We start from the raw sequence: 16,539 nt of genomic DNA on the forward strand, positions 1-16,539 counted from the left end.
ATTTTGGTATTTTATGACCTTGTGTCTCTCTGTACTTAAGACACTGTAATCACTGGGTATAACAATTTCAATGATCAATGCTACTTTTATCTTCTTTTCATGAACTGCTATATCTGTTTTTCTCATCTGCTGGTAATGAATAATCCCATGTGATATAAACTTCATCACTGCCTGTAACAATTTGTGGCTCATGTTTCCAATGCTTCTCAACTACTTGAACATTGTAATGTTTACACAATCCGCAATACAACAGTATTGCCACATTATTGCTGCTTTTAGTATACAGGACCTATGTCATTAGTATATGACACCCAGTAACAAGATGTGCAATTGTTTCCATTTCTGTTTTACAGAACATGCATTCGTCTGTTTTTCCCACATGCTCAATGGACATTGTAAACCAACATGTACATAGTCCATTATCCTGGGCTGCCCATATTAACCTTTTGTTTTAAATTCTCCTCTCCTTAACCATTCCTGTTTCAGATCCTGATCGACACGAGGCTGTTCAGGAGTTTTCTGTACTTGTAACTATATTTACGCCTTTTCCACATTTCTTGCCTTTTCATCTGACGCTTCTCCTTATAGTTGTTTTGTTTTTGGCACATTCTGCTGCTGTCTGATGTTTGTCTTCTTGGATGATTTCCATTCCCATTTATAGTTGTTTTGTTTTCGGCACATTCTGTTGCTGTCTGATGTTTGTCTTCTTGGATGATTTCCATTCCCATTTATAGTTGTTTTGTTTTTGGCACATTCTGCTGCTGTCTGATGTTTGTCTTCTTGGATGATTTCCATTCCCATTTATAGTTGTTTTGTTTTTGGCACATTCTGTTGCTGTCTGATGTTTGTCTTCTTGGATGATTTCCATTCCCATTTATAGTTGTTTTGTTTTCGGCACATTCTGTTGCTGTCTGATGTTTGTCTTCTTGGATGATTTCCATTCCCATTTATAGTTGTTTTGTTTTCGGCACATTCTGTTGCTGTCTGATGTTTGTTTTCTTGGATGATTTCCATTCCCATTTAATACCAATATGCTGCTGCTAAACTAAGTAGGGGCATCACCTTAGACTTGTTCTCCTTATGTTTTAAAACTTTCACTATGTTTGGGTCTGGGGAAATCAGCAGATATCTATGCAGTCCTATAACTGCAGATCTATACATGTAATCAATTTTGAGAACACCCAGACCGCCTTCAGAACAAGAAATAGATAACCTTGATATACACAAACTGATTTTTATATATCGTTTGATACGTGTAAAGCATTTTTCTTGTTTTCCTTGTATATTTTGTTTTGGTTCTCTCCCTTTTTAATTTCTCCACATCTTTTGGGTTTCTAATACCATGACAGGAATGGACCCCATTCTTAAGTCAAAGTACAATTAAATTTCATGAAATTAGTATAGTTTTACTCTTTGATGTCAGCCTAAAGTGCTCTTCGAAGCACCCACAACGTGTCCAGTAATGACTCCTTCTGTAATTCGTACAGAGTTACGTGTATTGGTTGTTGTTGTTGTGTCTTTCAGCTTTTCCCAGTTAGGGGTTGCCGCAGCGGCACTCCGGTCCGCTAATGATTGGCAGTTGATTTTTACATGCCAAGTTGCCAGCCCTGACGCACAACCTTCAACAAAGGTATGCCATTCACGTATGTCTCCATGCAGAAGACGCTCTAGCTGAGAATCGAACCAGACAGCGTCTTACTGTGAGGCGACAACTCTACCGCAACACCTCCACCGTGGATAGTTACATGTATTGGTAACATATCTAAATATGATTGTAGACTGTTCTTTATAAGACTCGTTGCTCCTTCTACTATAAGAACTATCTGAATATCTTTTTTCCACATTGCTCTCATTTCTGTAAATCCTGATATTTTATGATTATGTGTCTCTCTGTATGCAGGACACTGTAGTCACTGGGTGTGGTTCCTTCCTTTTTTAATTTCTCCAAATGTCTTGGGTTTCATGACCCCATTCCTAAGTCAAAGTACAATTAAAGTTCATGAAATTAGTATTGTTTCACTCTTTGATGTCAGCCAAAAGTGCTTTTTGCAGCACTCGCAATGTGCCTAGTAATGACACCTTCTGTAATTTGTATGGAGTTACGTGTATTGGTAGCATATCTAAATATAACTGTAGACTCTTTTTTTATAAGACTCATTGCTCCTACTACTATCAAACTATCTGGGTTTCCTTCTTCCACATTGCTCTAGTTTTTTTTTTTTAATTTTTCCGAATCCCTTGGGTTTCTAATTCAATGATGGGAATGGACCCCATTCCTAAGTCAAAGTACGATTAAAGTTCATGAAATTAATATTGTTTCATTCTATGATGTCAGCCAAAAGTGCTCTTCGCAGCACCCACAGTGTGCCTAGTAATGACTCCTTCTGCAGTTCATATGGAGTTACATGTATTGGTAGCATATCTAAATAAGATTTTAAACTCTTTTTTATAAGACCCATTGCTGCTACTACTATTGGAACTATTTGGGTATCTTTCTTCCACTTTGCTCCCATTTCTGCTTGCAGATCCTGATATTTTATAACTTTATGTCTCTCTGTGTGCAGGACACTATAATCACTGGGTGTGGCAATTTCAATGATCAATGCTACTTTTGTCTTCTTTTCCTGGACCCCTATATCCAGTTTTCTAGCATCTATCTTTTGAATTGTTGGTAATGGATGATCCGATGTGATGTACAGTTCATCATTTTCTATGATGCTTTGTGGCTCACATTTCCAGTGCCCTTCAGCCACTTCAAAACCATAATGTTTGCACAATCCCCAGTGCAACAGTCTCGCCACACTATTGTGCCTTTCAGTGTACAGGCTCTCTGCCATTAATTAGTATGTCACAACCAGCAATGAGGTGTGCAACTGTTTCCAGTTCAGTTTTAAAAAAACCTACATTTATCTGTTTCTCCCACATGTTCAATGGACTTTGTAAATCAGCGTGTAAGCAGACCACTGTCGTGGGCTGCCAATATTAACATTTCATCTCCTGGTTTAAATTCACTTCTCCTTAAACATTCCTGCGTTCATTCCTGATCAACATGAGGTTCTTCCAGATGTTTTCTGTACTTGCCACTATATTTAGGATTTTTCCACATTTCTTGCCTTTTCATCTGGTCCTTCACCTTATATTCTTTCTTTTGCTTTTTGGCACATTCAGTTGCTGCCTGATTTTTATCTACTTCTGGTTTGATTTTCATTCCTGCTTGATGGCAATATGCTTCCGCTAGGTTAAGCATAGACGTAATTTTAGATGTATTCTACTCATGTTTCAAAACTTTCACTACATTTGGGTCTCTTGAGGTTAGCAGATGTGTGTGAAGTCCCATGATTGCAGATCTGTACATGTAATCAATTTCAAGGAGGCCCATCCCTCCTTCGGAACGGGGAATATATAATCTTGGTATGCACTGATTTTTAGAGATCATCTGGTGAGCATGAAGTATCCTTCTTATTTTAATATCTAATCTATCCAACATGTTTTGAGGCCAATCAATCACTCCAAGACTGTAAGTTAGGACAGGCAGAGCAAATTGATTTATAGCTTGGATTTTGTTCCTGGACATCAATGCTGTTTTCAGGATTAATTTAAGTCTTCTAAAGTACTCCTTACCAAGTTTTATATGCAGTTGTTCATGTTTTATTGCTGATCCTTCATCAGTTCCCAAGTATTTATACACTCCCTCTTGCTCAGTTTTTTATATCACATTCTTGTCCCAAACTGATGTTTTCCTAGTGCTGCAGTTTTCCTGCTTTAAAGGTTCCTTTTGCACATTTATCAAGGTCAAATGACATTCTAATATCATCTGAAAAAGTTTTAACAACCTGCAGCTGTGCTTTCACTTCCTCGTCTGATGAGCTATACAGTTTTAAATCATTGACAAAGAGAAGATAAGAAGTCTTTAGACTTTGTTGTTTTCTAGGAACCACATTATAGCCATGGCCTAAGCTGTTAAGTAGACAGCTTAATGGGTTAAGGGCAAGGCAGAATAGTAACGGTGACAGAGAGTCACCCTGGAATATCCCCCTTTGAATTTTTATCCCTGGGAATAGTAGTTTGTGCTTCATCATGATTTAATTGCAAAGTAATCTGCCATTGTTTCATGGTCACTGTAACATAGTCTATCAGTGTAGCATGTATCTTTTACATTTTTAAGCACGTTTTTATCCATGAATGTGGGATACTATCAAATGATTTTTTGTAGTCAATCCGTGCCATACTTAGATTCTTCTCCTTTTTACAGTTCTCCACTATGACTTTATTTAACATCAGATAATCCTTTGTTCCATATGACTTTCTTTTAGTGCCCCTTTGTTCTACTGCCATAATTGAATTTTCTTCTAGATGACTATAAACTCTGTTGGCATCAATGCCTGTGTATAGTTTATTGGTCTATAATTTTTGGGGCAGCTTGCAGGTTCATTCTTAAGTAGGAGCATTGTTTTACCTGTTGTTAGCCAGGCTGGTGTCTGTTCAGGATGGGCATATAAATAGATCTTACTCATGGCTAAGTCTTCGTGCAAAGATATTAATACTTTTAACCAAAAGTTAGGTACTGCATCTGTGCCTGGTGTTTTCCAATTAGAGGCTTTTCTTGACTTTGTTTCAATCTCTCTGGCTGTTACTTCATCCCATTTCATCTCTTATACCTTTAAACTTCTTATTCTTTATTTTACTTATTTTATACATTTGCATCTTTATTGTGTTTTCCACAGGATCTTCATAGATACTTCTCCAAAATGTATTTATTTTTTTATTTTTTGGCGGTCTTTCAACTCCTTTTAACTTGTTTCCCAATTCTCTATAAAACTTTTTTGGGTCATCACCAAATTGCTTATTTTGTACTTTTCCTTTATATTTATCTATGAATCTTCTAAGTGTTTCTGCCTGTGCTGAAATTTTTAGTTTGCTATTTATAATAGTGCATGATAGATCCTGATCTGTTCTAATACTGCGCACTGCTTTTATCACATCTATCATTCTTAGTATTTTTGTTGCTCTATTCCCTCTTCTATAGTCTTCTAACAGTGACACTTCTTGTCTTAATTGCTTTATATTTTTCTCTTTTTGATACTTCCATGATGGTATTCGATTTCTCCCCTTCCTTTCCCCCACTGCCCTGTGATCTTGTGGTAGAACTTTATCAGTTATTAATTTAGCTGCACAGTGACATATCCTGTTTTCTTCTGTTATATCGCATGGATCTCTATGGACAGTCCTAATTACTGTGTTCATGTGTTTTATCAGACTTCTGACTTTTGGGGTTTTAGTGACCTTCTGCCATCTATTTCTTTCATTGATTTTAATATATCCATCTTTATCCATTAAATCAAGCAACTCTTCCCTTAGTTCATTTTCTTCCAGACTGAGGGCACATCCTTTGTTTACCACTTCTTGCGGGCATTCTATAGAAAGTTCTACAGCATCTTCCTGTGGCACCTTATCTTTAATTTCATCCTTTGCCATCCGTTGGTTTGTCATATGGGAACTCACTGGCCTATCACTCCTCAACGTTGACTGCATCAGAGTTTCTGCAGTCTCCTGTCTCTTTCCTTGCTGTCTAGCTGTAATTGAACGTTTATACTTGTTTCCTATGGAAGGCTCCAAAATATCTTGATATGGCACCTGACCAATTGCTTCCTTTTCCAGTGGTTTCCCCTTAATTTGAATATCCATTACTCCATCCTATTGTGGTGCTTTCTGCATTAGATTTTCTACACTAAATCCTTCACTTTGTAGGTACTCTATAACCTCAGTTTCTATTTCTTTAACTTCTCCATTTCTGATCTCCTTTTCTACTTTTCCTCTTTGTCTTCTTATTTTTTGTGTTGTAAGGTTTTCCATGTCTGGATTCCTTTGCCTGTATTTTCTCTTCAAATATCGTTGGTGCTGCTCTTTTTGTATTGGTTAGTTTTGCTTTCTCCTTTGCATAAATATTACACCATATTAAATCTCTTTTTCTTTCCCATGTCCATATTTCTTCTTCAGGCGTCTCCTGATCTTCCTGCTTCGCCTTACTTTGGGGACTCACTCCATCATGCTGTGATGCAGTCTGTGTTAGACTTTCTATATTAAATCCTTCACTCCGCAGACACTCCATAACTTCAACTTCTATTTCCTTAACTTCTGCTTTACTAATCGTCTTTTCCACATTACATATTTGTGATATTAATTTTCTTATTGTGAAATTTTCCATATCTATATCATGGTATAATTGCAAAGTGGTCTGCCATAGTTTCTGTATGAGAAAGTCCATGTCTTACTAGATAGAAAAAGGCTGAGTAAGCACTTTTGTTCTTTTCACTCTAAGAATCTCTTTCAGACTAAAATGTAGCAAACTATAGCAATCAAACAGTGCTGTCACACAGTTAATTAACCAATTTTTACAATTAATAAAAAAGTATGTCAAAATAAATTGTAAAAATAAGCCAAAGTTTATGAAAATACATGAAAGGTGCAAAGTATGTTAAATATTATTAAAAAGATAAATATTATAACAGGATTACACTCAAACTACATAGATTACTTCATTTTAAACTTGTGTAAAACACTTTCCTGGATACTCACTAACGCTCCTAGCATAAGCCATATGGTTCAAGATAAGCCCTTTTCCCATGATGTGTTAATTTGCAATTCATATACATGTTTGCTGCAGTAAGATAAGACCTTATTACTGGTTAATTTGTATGTCTCTGACTAACATTTACTACCATGATGTGCAGATCATTGCTTCATGTTGAGGTAGTAAATTGCTGCTTTGTGTGGGCAGAGGAAACCCCCCCAGTCACTCAGTCACTCTCAGACACACACACACACACACACACACACACACACACACACACACACACACACACACACACACACACACACACACGCGTGGACAAAACACACGGACAAAACATGAACACAAACACATGCACACACACACACACGCACACACATACACACACACACACACACACACACACACACACACACACACACACATACACACACACACACATGCACAAAACATGAACACACACGCATGCACAAAACATGAACACACACAGACACACACACACACACACACACACACACACACACACACACACACACACACACACTATAGTCCCCGTATTTGTCCCTGACCTATCTGCTCTCCGGTGTCCCCCTCAGTAAGAATTGCCCGTATCTAGTATGTCCTGACTGCTAGTGTGTCCCCACAACCCCCCCCCCCCCGATCCCCATACTACTGCTGGTCTCATTAGGGCACTTAAATATAATTTCTTCCTGTCTAATGAATCCCTCAACTTGTAATCCCCACTGTGATGTTGGTGGCATTCAGGCACTTAAGTATGTCATATCCCTGGTGGCTACTCCCCCCCCCCCCCATGCCTCAATCCCTATAGTGATGTCAATGCCATTGATGGTTGCCAATGGTTCTTTATGGGCCCTGATCCCCTTAATGATGTCTGTGCTGTTAAGGCACTTCACAGATGTATCCTCTACCCACCTCACATCCCTGTACCATGGTCATAGAACACAGTCTTTTGGTCATGTTCAGTGCCACAATGTGGTTGCAATGTCAATTCATTTCTTGAATTACTCAGCATATGGATGCAATCTTGGCAGTTGTAGTTCCTGGAGTTAGAGCACACAATAAATTAGCATATGCCTCTGCCTTAGCTTCCTCATTAGTATTCAGCATGGCCAAAGGGCTGACCATACATGGTACTACACATCTTTGTGTTTGAGCTCCATGCAGCACAATGTTAGGGCTGTTGCTGAATTTCAGAATGGTGCCACAATGAGTATATGGAGGTGTACACATCGTTGTACCTTCATGAATCCCAGCCTTAAATGTTTGACACTTTTGATTTTAAAATAATTCTAAATTTTAAAGTTTCATTGTGACCAGGAAATTGGTAAACGTCTATTGTTATATAACAATGATAATCCCTTTTCTCAAACAAATCAAAGCCACTAGAATAAGATGACTTGACATTTATGTATGCATGTATGTTTGTATTTTGAAGATCGTATTTGCCGTATGCTGAAGGCATGATTTATGGATTATTTGGTTGTTTGTATCATACATAATTATACAAGTGGTTTCAGTAGCAAAGCTTTTCACATGAAGAATACAAAGACAGGGCAGTCTTGTCATCTCATAAGTTTGCCTTTATCATTTTGAGATAAATTTAAAGAGATAACAATGCTGATAAATGATTGAAAAAGAACCAGATCAAAAGTACTTTTTTTTATTTTATTACCTATAACATCTTTCAGTGACTCAGAATGAAGCCCTCTTGCTTTCATGACCACCACAATCAGACGATTAGCAGCTGGAAGATAACTGACAGACAGAAGAAGTTCACCAACTGAATTGTTAGGATCCTGTATAAAGACAAGGAGTGAAATTTTAGTTTTGGAAAATATTCATCTTATCTCTGCATTTTCTGCGTTGTCTCAGCTTATTACTAAACATGTAGAACCTTATGTTATGTTCCCATCATGCACTGTATCTTGCTGTTCATGTCATAAGTTAGGTCAGTAGTCATCTTCTATATACAATGTATCTCTACCAGCTAAAGTAAATTTTCATGAAGTGCTCTTCAAATGTTATAAATACATGACTGAGTATAGATTTTTCTATACAGTATTTTTGGTAATCCTGTAGCTTATCTTTAAGTTTTAAGTCCTTTAGTAAAGTTATGTTCCCTGAGCAGGTATCATACTCAATTTTGAAAGCACAGAAATGCAATTCCATATAATTTAGCTAAAAGTGATGCTCAGTGATTCTGATTTGAAGAGAGCCCAGCAAAAGTCATGTCTAAAACTGGGCCCTGGGCCCTCTTATGCCTAGTGTTTGCACCTGGGCCCTCTTGTGCCTAGCATTTGCATCTGGCCACCTAAAAGTAAATAAATTAGTTATACATATGCTTTAATCCTAAGAATAAAGTATGATTTTCCAAAATAGATTTAGCAGAGTGATATTTCCTTCACTGGAATCTGACCATGACATAATTCAACATGAGTAGCTTGCTGGTGCTGGTGGACAAAGCCCTAACTAGTCCCCAGATGACCCATGCTCAGCATGGGTGCTGAAGCAGTTGCTGGGGGGAGGATGGGAGTGAGTCAATGTCATTTTGCTGATTCTGTGGTACATGCAGTCTAAGCTTGCTGCAGTATACCAGGTATGACCCTGGCAAGTTATGTGCTGCATAAGTCATGCGCCAATTGGTTATGAGGTTGTGCATATGTTGAAGCATTCACGCACCTCCCAAGGGCAGCAATCATGAAGCTAACAAGGCTGCTGTGAGAGAGAAGGAGATTGAGAACACTCCCTGGTAGCAGTTTGATGTTGCACCAGCATCATCAATTTCTTTAATGGCCCTTGAAATTGGTCAGATTGAGCTTAAGGAAGACTGAGGCTGGTCCAATATACCTGCTGTACAAGGAAAGGAGCTGAAGGCAGCTGACAACTGCAGAAAAAGGGGAAAATATATAATTTTCAATAGAACAGAAAAACAAAATGTTTCATGGTGGGGGCAAAGCTCCTTGAACTATTCATTCAGGAAAGAGACCCTTAGACCACTGATTAAAATATAATCATCTATAAAGTTACTGCACTCCTTGGAAAAGACAATTCCATTTTTGACAAAATTATTATTGTTGGTGAGCTGCATCTGAGGAAATGTCATATGCCAAAATCTACTTTGGGGAAATATTAGGCACCCTTAGTCTTCCAGCCCAGTTCAAAACAATTCCACTTTCAAACATCCCATAAGTTATCACATAACACCTATTCATGTTTCCCTTTTCTGTAATCCAGTCATTACAAAAAATTAGTTTTCTTCTTACCTATTTCTTTTCATTAGATTTCAGCCATACACCTAACATTTCTCCTTGGTTTCCAACCTCATTTTGAAGATTAATCTGATTCAGTGCTATGTGGGTCTTCACAATATTCATTATGTAAAGCCTGCATCACTCTCGAGGATTGCATAACATGCAGAACACACTTATAACACATACGCAGTAACAGCACAACTACTTATTAGTTAAGACCACTCCTCCTGGTATGATTATAGGGCAATTTTTTGTGCTTTCTCCTGCTAACCTAGTGTACTTAGGCATTCTGAGACAGTGTGGCAGCTGCCTAATGTACACAGACAACCATCTCCTCTTACCTCCCAACACTCATACCTCTGAGAGATGCACTTATATCACCAAACTGGAAGCAGTGCACACTCCAACCAAGACCGGACTGGCTGGTCAAGTGGAGAAGTCAACACCTGTGACTCACTACATAGAACACCTAGCTCTCCAAAACACCAACCATCACAACCCACACATAGAAACACAAACCATACACCCACGTTCGTGGAGGCTCTCAAGAAATATTTACCCAAACAACAGAGAACCCGATAGAGAAATGCACTTGAACACCACAACACAACACCGACCCCAGAACACACCGCCACAGTGTGCCTCTCAACCCAAGTCCTTAAGGCAAAACACTTTGTCCAATGTACTAATCACAGGAAACTCAATTGTGAGGCACACTGATTTCCCACTCACTAGGTTGAACAAGGAGAAGGTGACAGTCAGTTGTCTATCAGGTGCCAGGATCCGCCACATAACACATGCACTCAGGTCACTCCACAACAAGTACAAATATGACTCAGTCATTGTCCATGTGGGTGTGAATGACCTGAGATGTACTCCCTGCACTACATGAAAAGATATATGAAGGAACTCTCAGACTGTGTGGCCCAGGCAGGTATGACCCTAGCCCTGAGCAGTATTCTACCTTCACCCAGAATGATACCACAAATCAAGCAGAAAATTATTAACTTCAACAATTGGCTAAGTTTCTAGTGTCACTCTAAGGGGATCCAGTATCTGTCTGCCTGGGATGACATGATCAACAGACCTCAGTGCTTTGCCAGAGACGGCCTGCATCTGTCACCCCTGGGATTCCAGGTACTGGCTAAGGCTCTTGCTATCCCTATAGTGCCTTTTTACGCAGTATTTCAAAGACCAAAATTCCACCATAACAGCTACAAACATATGCAATCTGAGGGTCATGCTGCTCAGTGCTAGAAGTCTAAATTTCAAGATGCACTCACTTGAAGCTCTCCTCAAAATGGAGAATGTCAACATCTGTGCTGTTAACAGAGACCTGGTTAAGAGGCAGAAAGCACTCATGCACTCCCAGGCTATAACTCATTCCATACCTTTCAGCCCCAGAATACAGCCGTAAGCTCCAAAGGCGGTGGAGTCTCCATATTCTTAAAGGATACTCACACCTCCAGACTGGTAGCCCAGCATAACGCTTCCGAGATACTTCAGGTACAACTAACACTGGGTATGACGGCGATACAACTCATAGCCTGCTACAGAATCCAAAACATGTCCCTAGACTCTCACTCTAATGTCCTAAGCACCCTGGAATCTATCAAGGTCCAACCCAATACTCTCATACTGCGTGACTTCAACTACCCTTCCATCAACTGGGAAAACTATTGAACTACCAATGTACAGGGCCCAATGCTTTCTGGAATTTATCATTTCCAATGCCCTGGACCAGCCCATTCTGACCCCCAATAGAGGAAGCAACATCTTTGACCTGGTTATCATCAACATGGGAGACCATTGCTCAACACCTATAGTCAATTCCTCCCTGGTTAAATCTGACCACAAACTGATCACCATGAAAATCTCCACCTCAACTACACCCCTCGCTAAGGTGGCCACCCTAAAAAACTTCTCTAAAGCCGACTTTGGGTCCCTTAAATCAGAGGTGGCTAACGTCTTGGCACCCATGCTAATGGAAAATAGCTGTATGACTGCTGAATCATACACCATTGCACTGTGTGAGCATGTACACAAATGCATGGACCTTGCCATAGCAAATAGAACTAAGCCGCTCTCCTATAAAAAAAGGAACCCAATCTGGTGGTCCCCAGCCATCAATAAACTCTACAACACAAGGAAGAAATTGTTGCAGAAAAAAATGAAGTCACAAGATTGGAAATCCTCCCTTATCTGTCCCAACAAAAAGCTGAGATCTCTTATCAAATCCTCTAAAGTCAGCTATGAAGGCAGAATTGTGGCTGACACCAAAAACAACCACAAAACTTTCTATAGCTCTATCAAAAACCTCCAAGGCAATACCCAGATTTGCTCTGAGTTATTGCACAATGGCACCTCCTATACTGAGCCGCCAAAAGATGTAGCCAACATACCGGCCAACAGATTCAGTGCCGACATTAACCCTCCCCCCAAGCGCCCTATCACAATACCAGAAGAAAGCCTGGTACCCATCATTTCTGTGGCACAGGTAAAAGCTGCATTGTCCAAAGCCAGGGATGCAACATCCATGGGACCTGATAATATCCCTGGCTGTGTCCTACATGAGCTACAAAATTAACTGGCACCACATCTGTGTGCCCTGTTCAGTCACAGCCTTACCTCAGGCTATGTCCCTAATAAATGTCACACTGCTACAGTCATCCCACTTCATAAATGGGGAGCAACTACAGACCCTGGGTACTATCGCCCCATTAGCCTGATGAGTCTGGTATGCAAAGCTATGGAGCACATCATCATGGACCTGCTTAACAAAGATATAGGAAATCTCAAAACTCTTGACCCCACACAGTTTGGCTTTGTCAAGGGGAGATCCTACTTGCTGAAACTGGTTGACTTCTTTGAGGCAGTCACCAAGGCTGTGGATGAGGGTAAGGCAGTGCATACAGCCTACCTTGACCTGGCCAAGGCCTTTGATACTATTCCCTACTCAGGTATCATTGATAAACTCACAAAACTAGGCATCAATCCTTACATTACTAGGTGGGTTGCAAATTGGCTCACAGACAGGACCCACAGAGTAAAAGTTGCAAATTCAAAGTCAGACTGTCGACTAGTCACGAGTGGAGTCCCACAGGGCTCGGTCCTGGGCCATCTCCTGTTTGGCATCTACTTCTCAGAAGTCAAGGCCAACACAGAAGGAACTCTGGCTTACCAAGTTCGCTGATGGCTACAAGCTAGGAGTCATTATTAACTCCCCAAGTGATGCAGATATCCTACAAAAGGGTCTCCCTGAGACCAGTGACTGATGTTGGAACCATGGCCTGAAGTTTAATGCCAAAAAATGCATTATCAACCCTATAAAAAAAAAATTCAATACCATGTTGATGGGAGCCCACTGAACAATGAAGGGACCATAAGAGATCTGGGCAACCAGGTCAACAGCCACCTCACCTTCGACCACCACATCATCACTGTAGTCAAAATGTCCCTCTACATGGCACATCTTATAACCAAAGTTTTCGCATCCAGGAAGAAAGAGATCATCATCCCTCTCTACTCATTCCTCATTAGACCATTCATCAAATATAACACCCCGTTTGGCATGTACCTGACCAGACACCTACAACAGCTGGAGATGCCACAAATGTACCTCACAAAAAGGATCCTAGTCTTTAAACACATATCCTACATGGACAGACTCATGAAACTTCAACTGTTCTCAGTCTCTTATTGCTTACTTAGAGGTGATCTCTGCTTGACTTGCAAAGTGTTGTCTGACCCGACCCAGCCCTACTTGAAATGCTACACATAAAGAAATCCCAATCCCCCTGCACCACACGCTGCAGAGATCATAACCTCATTACCACAATTAACAGAACATGCTGGAGGGACAGGTTCATCTCCCAAAGACTGTCCATACTCTGGAATCAGCTTCCCATTCATGTCAAGGAGAGCACCTTGCTGGGCCTCTTCAAGATAAATCTTGATGAGTGGATGGGTAACAGAAAGTTCACTCCAGGGATCATTCCAGTTACCCTACTGGATAGAGGTGCTGTGAACTAATATCGGGTGGCATGGTGCCTGGGCAATTTTTTGGGCTAGGCTTGTAAAGGCTCCAGGGCCATTAGTCTAGTACACACCTATGAACCTATAAGTGTAGCTTGTTCAACCAGCACCCTGTGGTGGGACTATGAACCAGTGCTCCACCACCACCAACAACAACAAAAAAGTACTTCACTGTAATAATCTGACCACTACATTGTAAGTTAGATATATGCCCCCCACCAAGCTCTTCCACTGAATAGCCAAAAAAAAAAAAAAAAAACCCCAAAAAAAAACAAAAATAATAAAGGATGTTCCTTTCATGAGCACACCAACCAGGTGCCAGATGCTTGATTTGCACCCACCTTCTTCTCCAGCCACTCAGGTCCACTTATGTGCCCCTGCCACTCCAACCCTCTTTAACATGTTTTATTTAAAAAAAATACTTTCTTCTTTTAAACTGTAACAATGTAGCAAGCAGTTGCTACAGTTTCAACCACACAAAGAGTGCTACAGCACTCAAGTTTGACCACAAATTCAATACCAGTTTTTAAAAGCTAGTATTGCATTAAAGATAGGGTGGAATCAGCTGATTGTGCCTCCCCAACACTTTGCACCCAGGGCAGTTGCCCCTCTCACCCTTCCCTAGCTATACTACCGATGCCTTTATCAATGATCATTACAAACTAGTATTGACATTTAGATATATTTCCTGACAAACTGCACATGTCCATTGTATGTGTGCAGCTTAATGCTTGAGATCTTTAATCTTGATGACTTCTCCTGCTCTTCAATATGGTCAATTTTTGTTTTATCTTTCTACTTGAGTTTCTGCATTTCTTTTGTTATTAAGTACAAAAACGTATCATTTACATAAATATTTGAACTGTTCATGGCTCTCAAGAATAATTCTTTTATGTGACATACTAAATGCATGACCCAAGCTGAGAGTATAACTAAAGATTTGATAGCCCTCATCTTACACTGATTTTCAGGAATGCCCCTGATTTTATCTCAAAATTGATCACTCTTTCTCTCTGTCATTAAATTAGTAATGTTCTAATAGAGCACAGCAGAGATGGCAGAAGTTGCTGGACAGCCCTGGCTAATTTGTTTATAGATTTTATTGTTCAAGAAATACATGTTAATACAAATTCACTATGCTAACAATTTCTAAATATCTTTAATGCCTATAAACCTCTTTTGCAACATCAACAAAATAGTTGGGAGAGAGAGGTATATCTTGCAGAGGATACCTTTGCTCTGGAACAGACTCCCCATCCAAATAAAATAAAGCTCATTCCTGTCCATAATCGACTGCAACTTAGATCTATGGATGGAAAACAGAAAATTTAACCCAGGACTGTCCCCTGCATTACTAATGGACAGTGGCACTCCTAAATGCTTCATCCAATACATAGGACCCCACAAACTTTCTAAGGTATGATCCCAGTTAATTTCATTAGAGTAATATATAATTATTGACTATGGGATGGTTAAGAAAAACCTCTAACCAAATGAGAAAGGGTAATTTGAGCACAAAAAGAAAAAAGTGGCTAGGTTTAAAATGAACCGCAAGGGCATCTTAGGTTCATAGGTTCATAGGTAGGTACTAGGCTATCTGCCCTAGGGCATTTATAAGCCTAGCCAGAATGTGTTGACTTTTACCTCACTTTTAGATTAGCTTCCTGAGCCTCTGTCCAGCAGGGTCATAGAAGTGATCCCTGGTGTAAATTTACGATTTCCCATCCACTCATCAAGATTTCTTTTGAAGAGGGTCAGTGAGGAGCTCTGCCTAACATGGATAGGGATTCTATTCCAGAGCGAGGGACGCCTCTGGGATATGAATCTATCCCTCCAGCATGTTCTATTTATTGTTGTGCTGAGGTTTAAATCCCTGGAGCATGTAGCTCTAAGGGATTTGGATTTCTTGAGGTGGAGCATGTCCATTAATTCTGGGTTAGACATGGCCTTGTACGTCAGGCAGAGATTGCCTCTGAGTAGGTGGTAAGCAACTCAGTAGAGCTGGAGTTTCTTTAGTCGAGCTGCATAGGGCATCTGTTTGAGGCCCACGATCCTCTTGGTGAGGTACTTTTGGGGTCTCTCTAACTGTTGCAAGTGTCGGATAAGGTACATCCCAGATGGGGCATTGTACTCAATTATGGGTCTGATGAGTGATGAGTAGAGGGTCACAATGACCTCTCTTGATCTAGATGTGTACTCTTTTGTGATTAGGTGGGCTATATAGAAGGTTTTTCTAACCACGTTGAGAATGTGATTATCAAAGGAGAGGTTACCATCTACTTGGGTCCCCAGATCCCTAATTACATCTTCCGTACTTAATGGATTACTACCTATGTGGTAGTTTGTGGGCACATTGTTTTTCCCAAAGGGAATGAAAATGCACTTTTTGGCATTTATCTTGAGGCCATGGTTCTGACACAAGGTATCCATCTGCATAAGACCCTTCTGGAGGATGTTTGTGTCAGCTGGAGAGTCGATTATGGCTCCCAGTTTGCAATCATCTGCGAACTTGGTCAGCCACAGTCCTCCCGTGCTTGCCTGTACCTCAGTGAAGTATATACCAAACAAGAGGGGACCCAGGACTGAGCCCTGTGGGATGCCACTTGTAACCGGTTTGGAGTCGGACATGGCATCCGCAACTCTGACCATGTGGGTTCTATC

At 40.1% G+C, this 16,539-nt stretch overlaps 1 protein-coding gene across 1 annotated transcript in view; it reads right to left on the reverse strand.

Moving 5' to 3' along the window:
* Positions 1–16,539, reverse strand: part of SYT13 (synaptotagmin 13) — a 729,137-nt gene that overhangs the window by 89,549 nt on the left and 623,049 nt on the right. The window contains exon 5 of the mRNA XM_044082567.1: positions 8,265–8,388. Coding sequence (XP_043938502.1) covers positions 8,265–8,388 — 124 coding nt within the window. The remainder of the gene's footprint in view (positions 1–8,264; positions 8,389–16,539) is intronic.

The sequence above is a fragment of the Protopterus annectens genome, chromosome 9.part0 (assembly GCF_019279795.1).
Source record: "Protopterus annectens isolate FY-2018-M chromosome 9.part0, PAN1.0, whole genome shotgun sequence".
Taxonomy (NCBI): Eukaryota; Metazoa; Chordata; order Ceratodontiformes; family Protopteridae; genus Protopterus; species Protopterus annectens.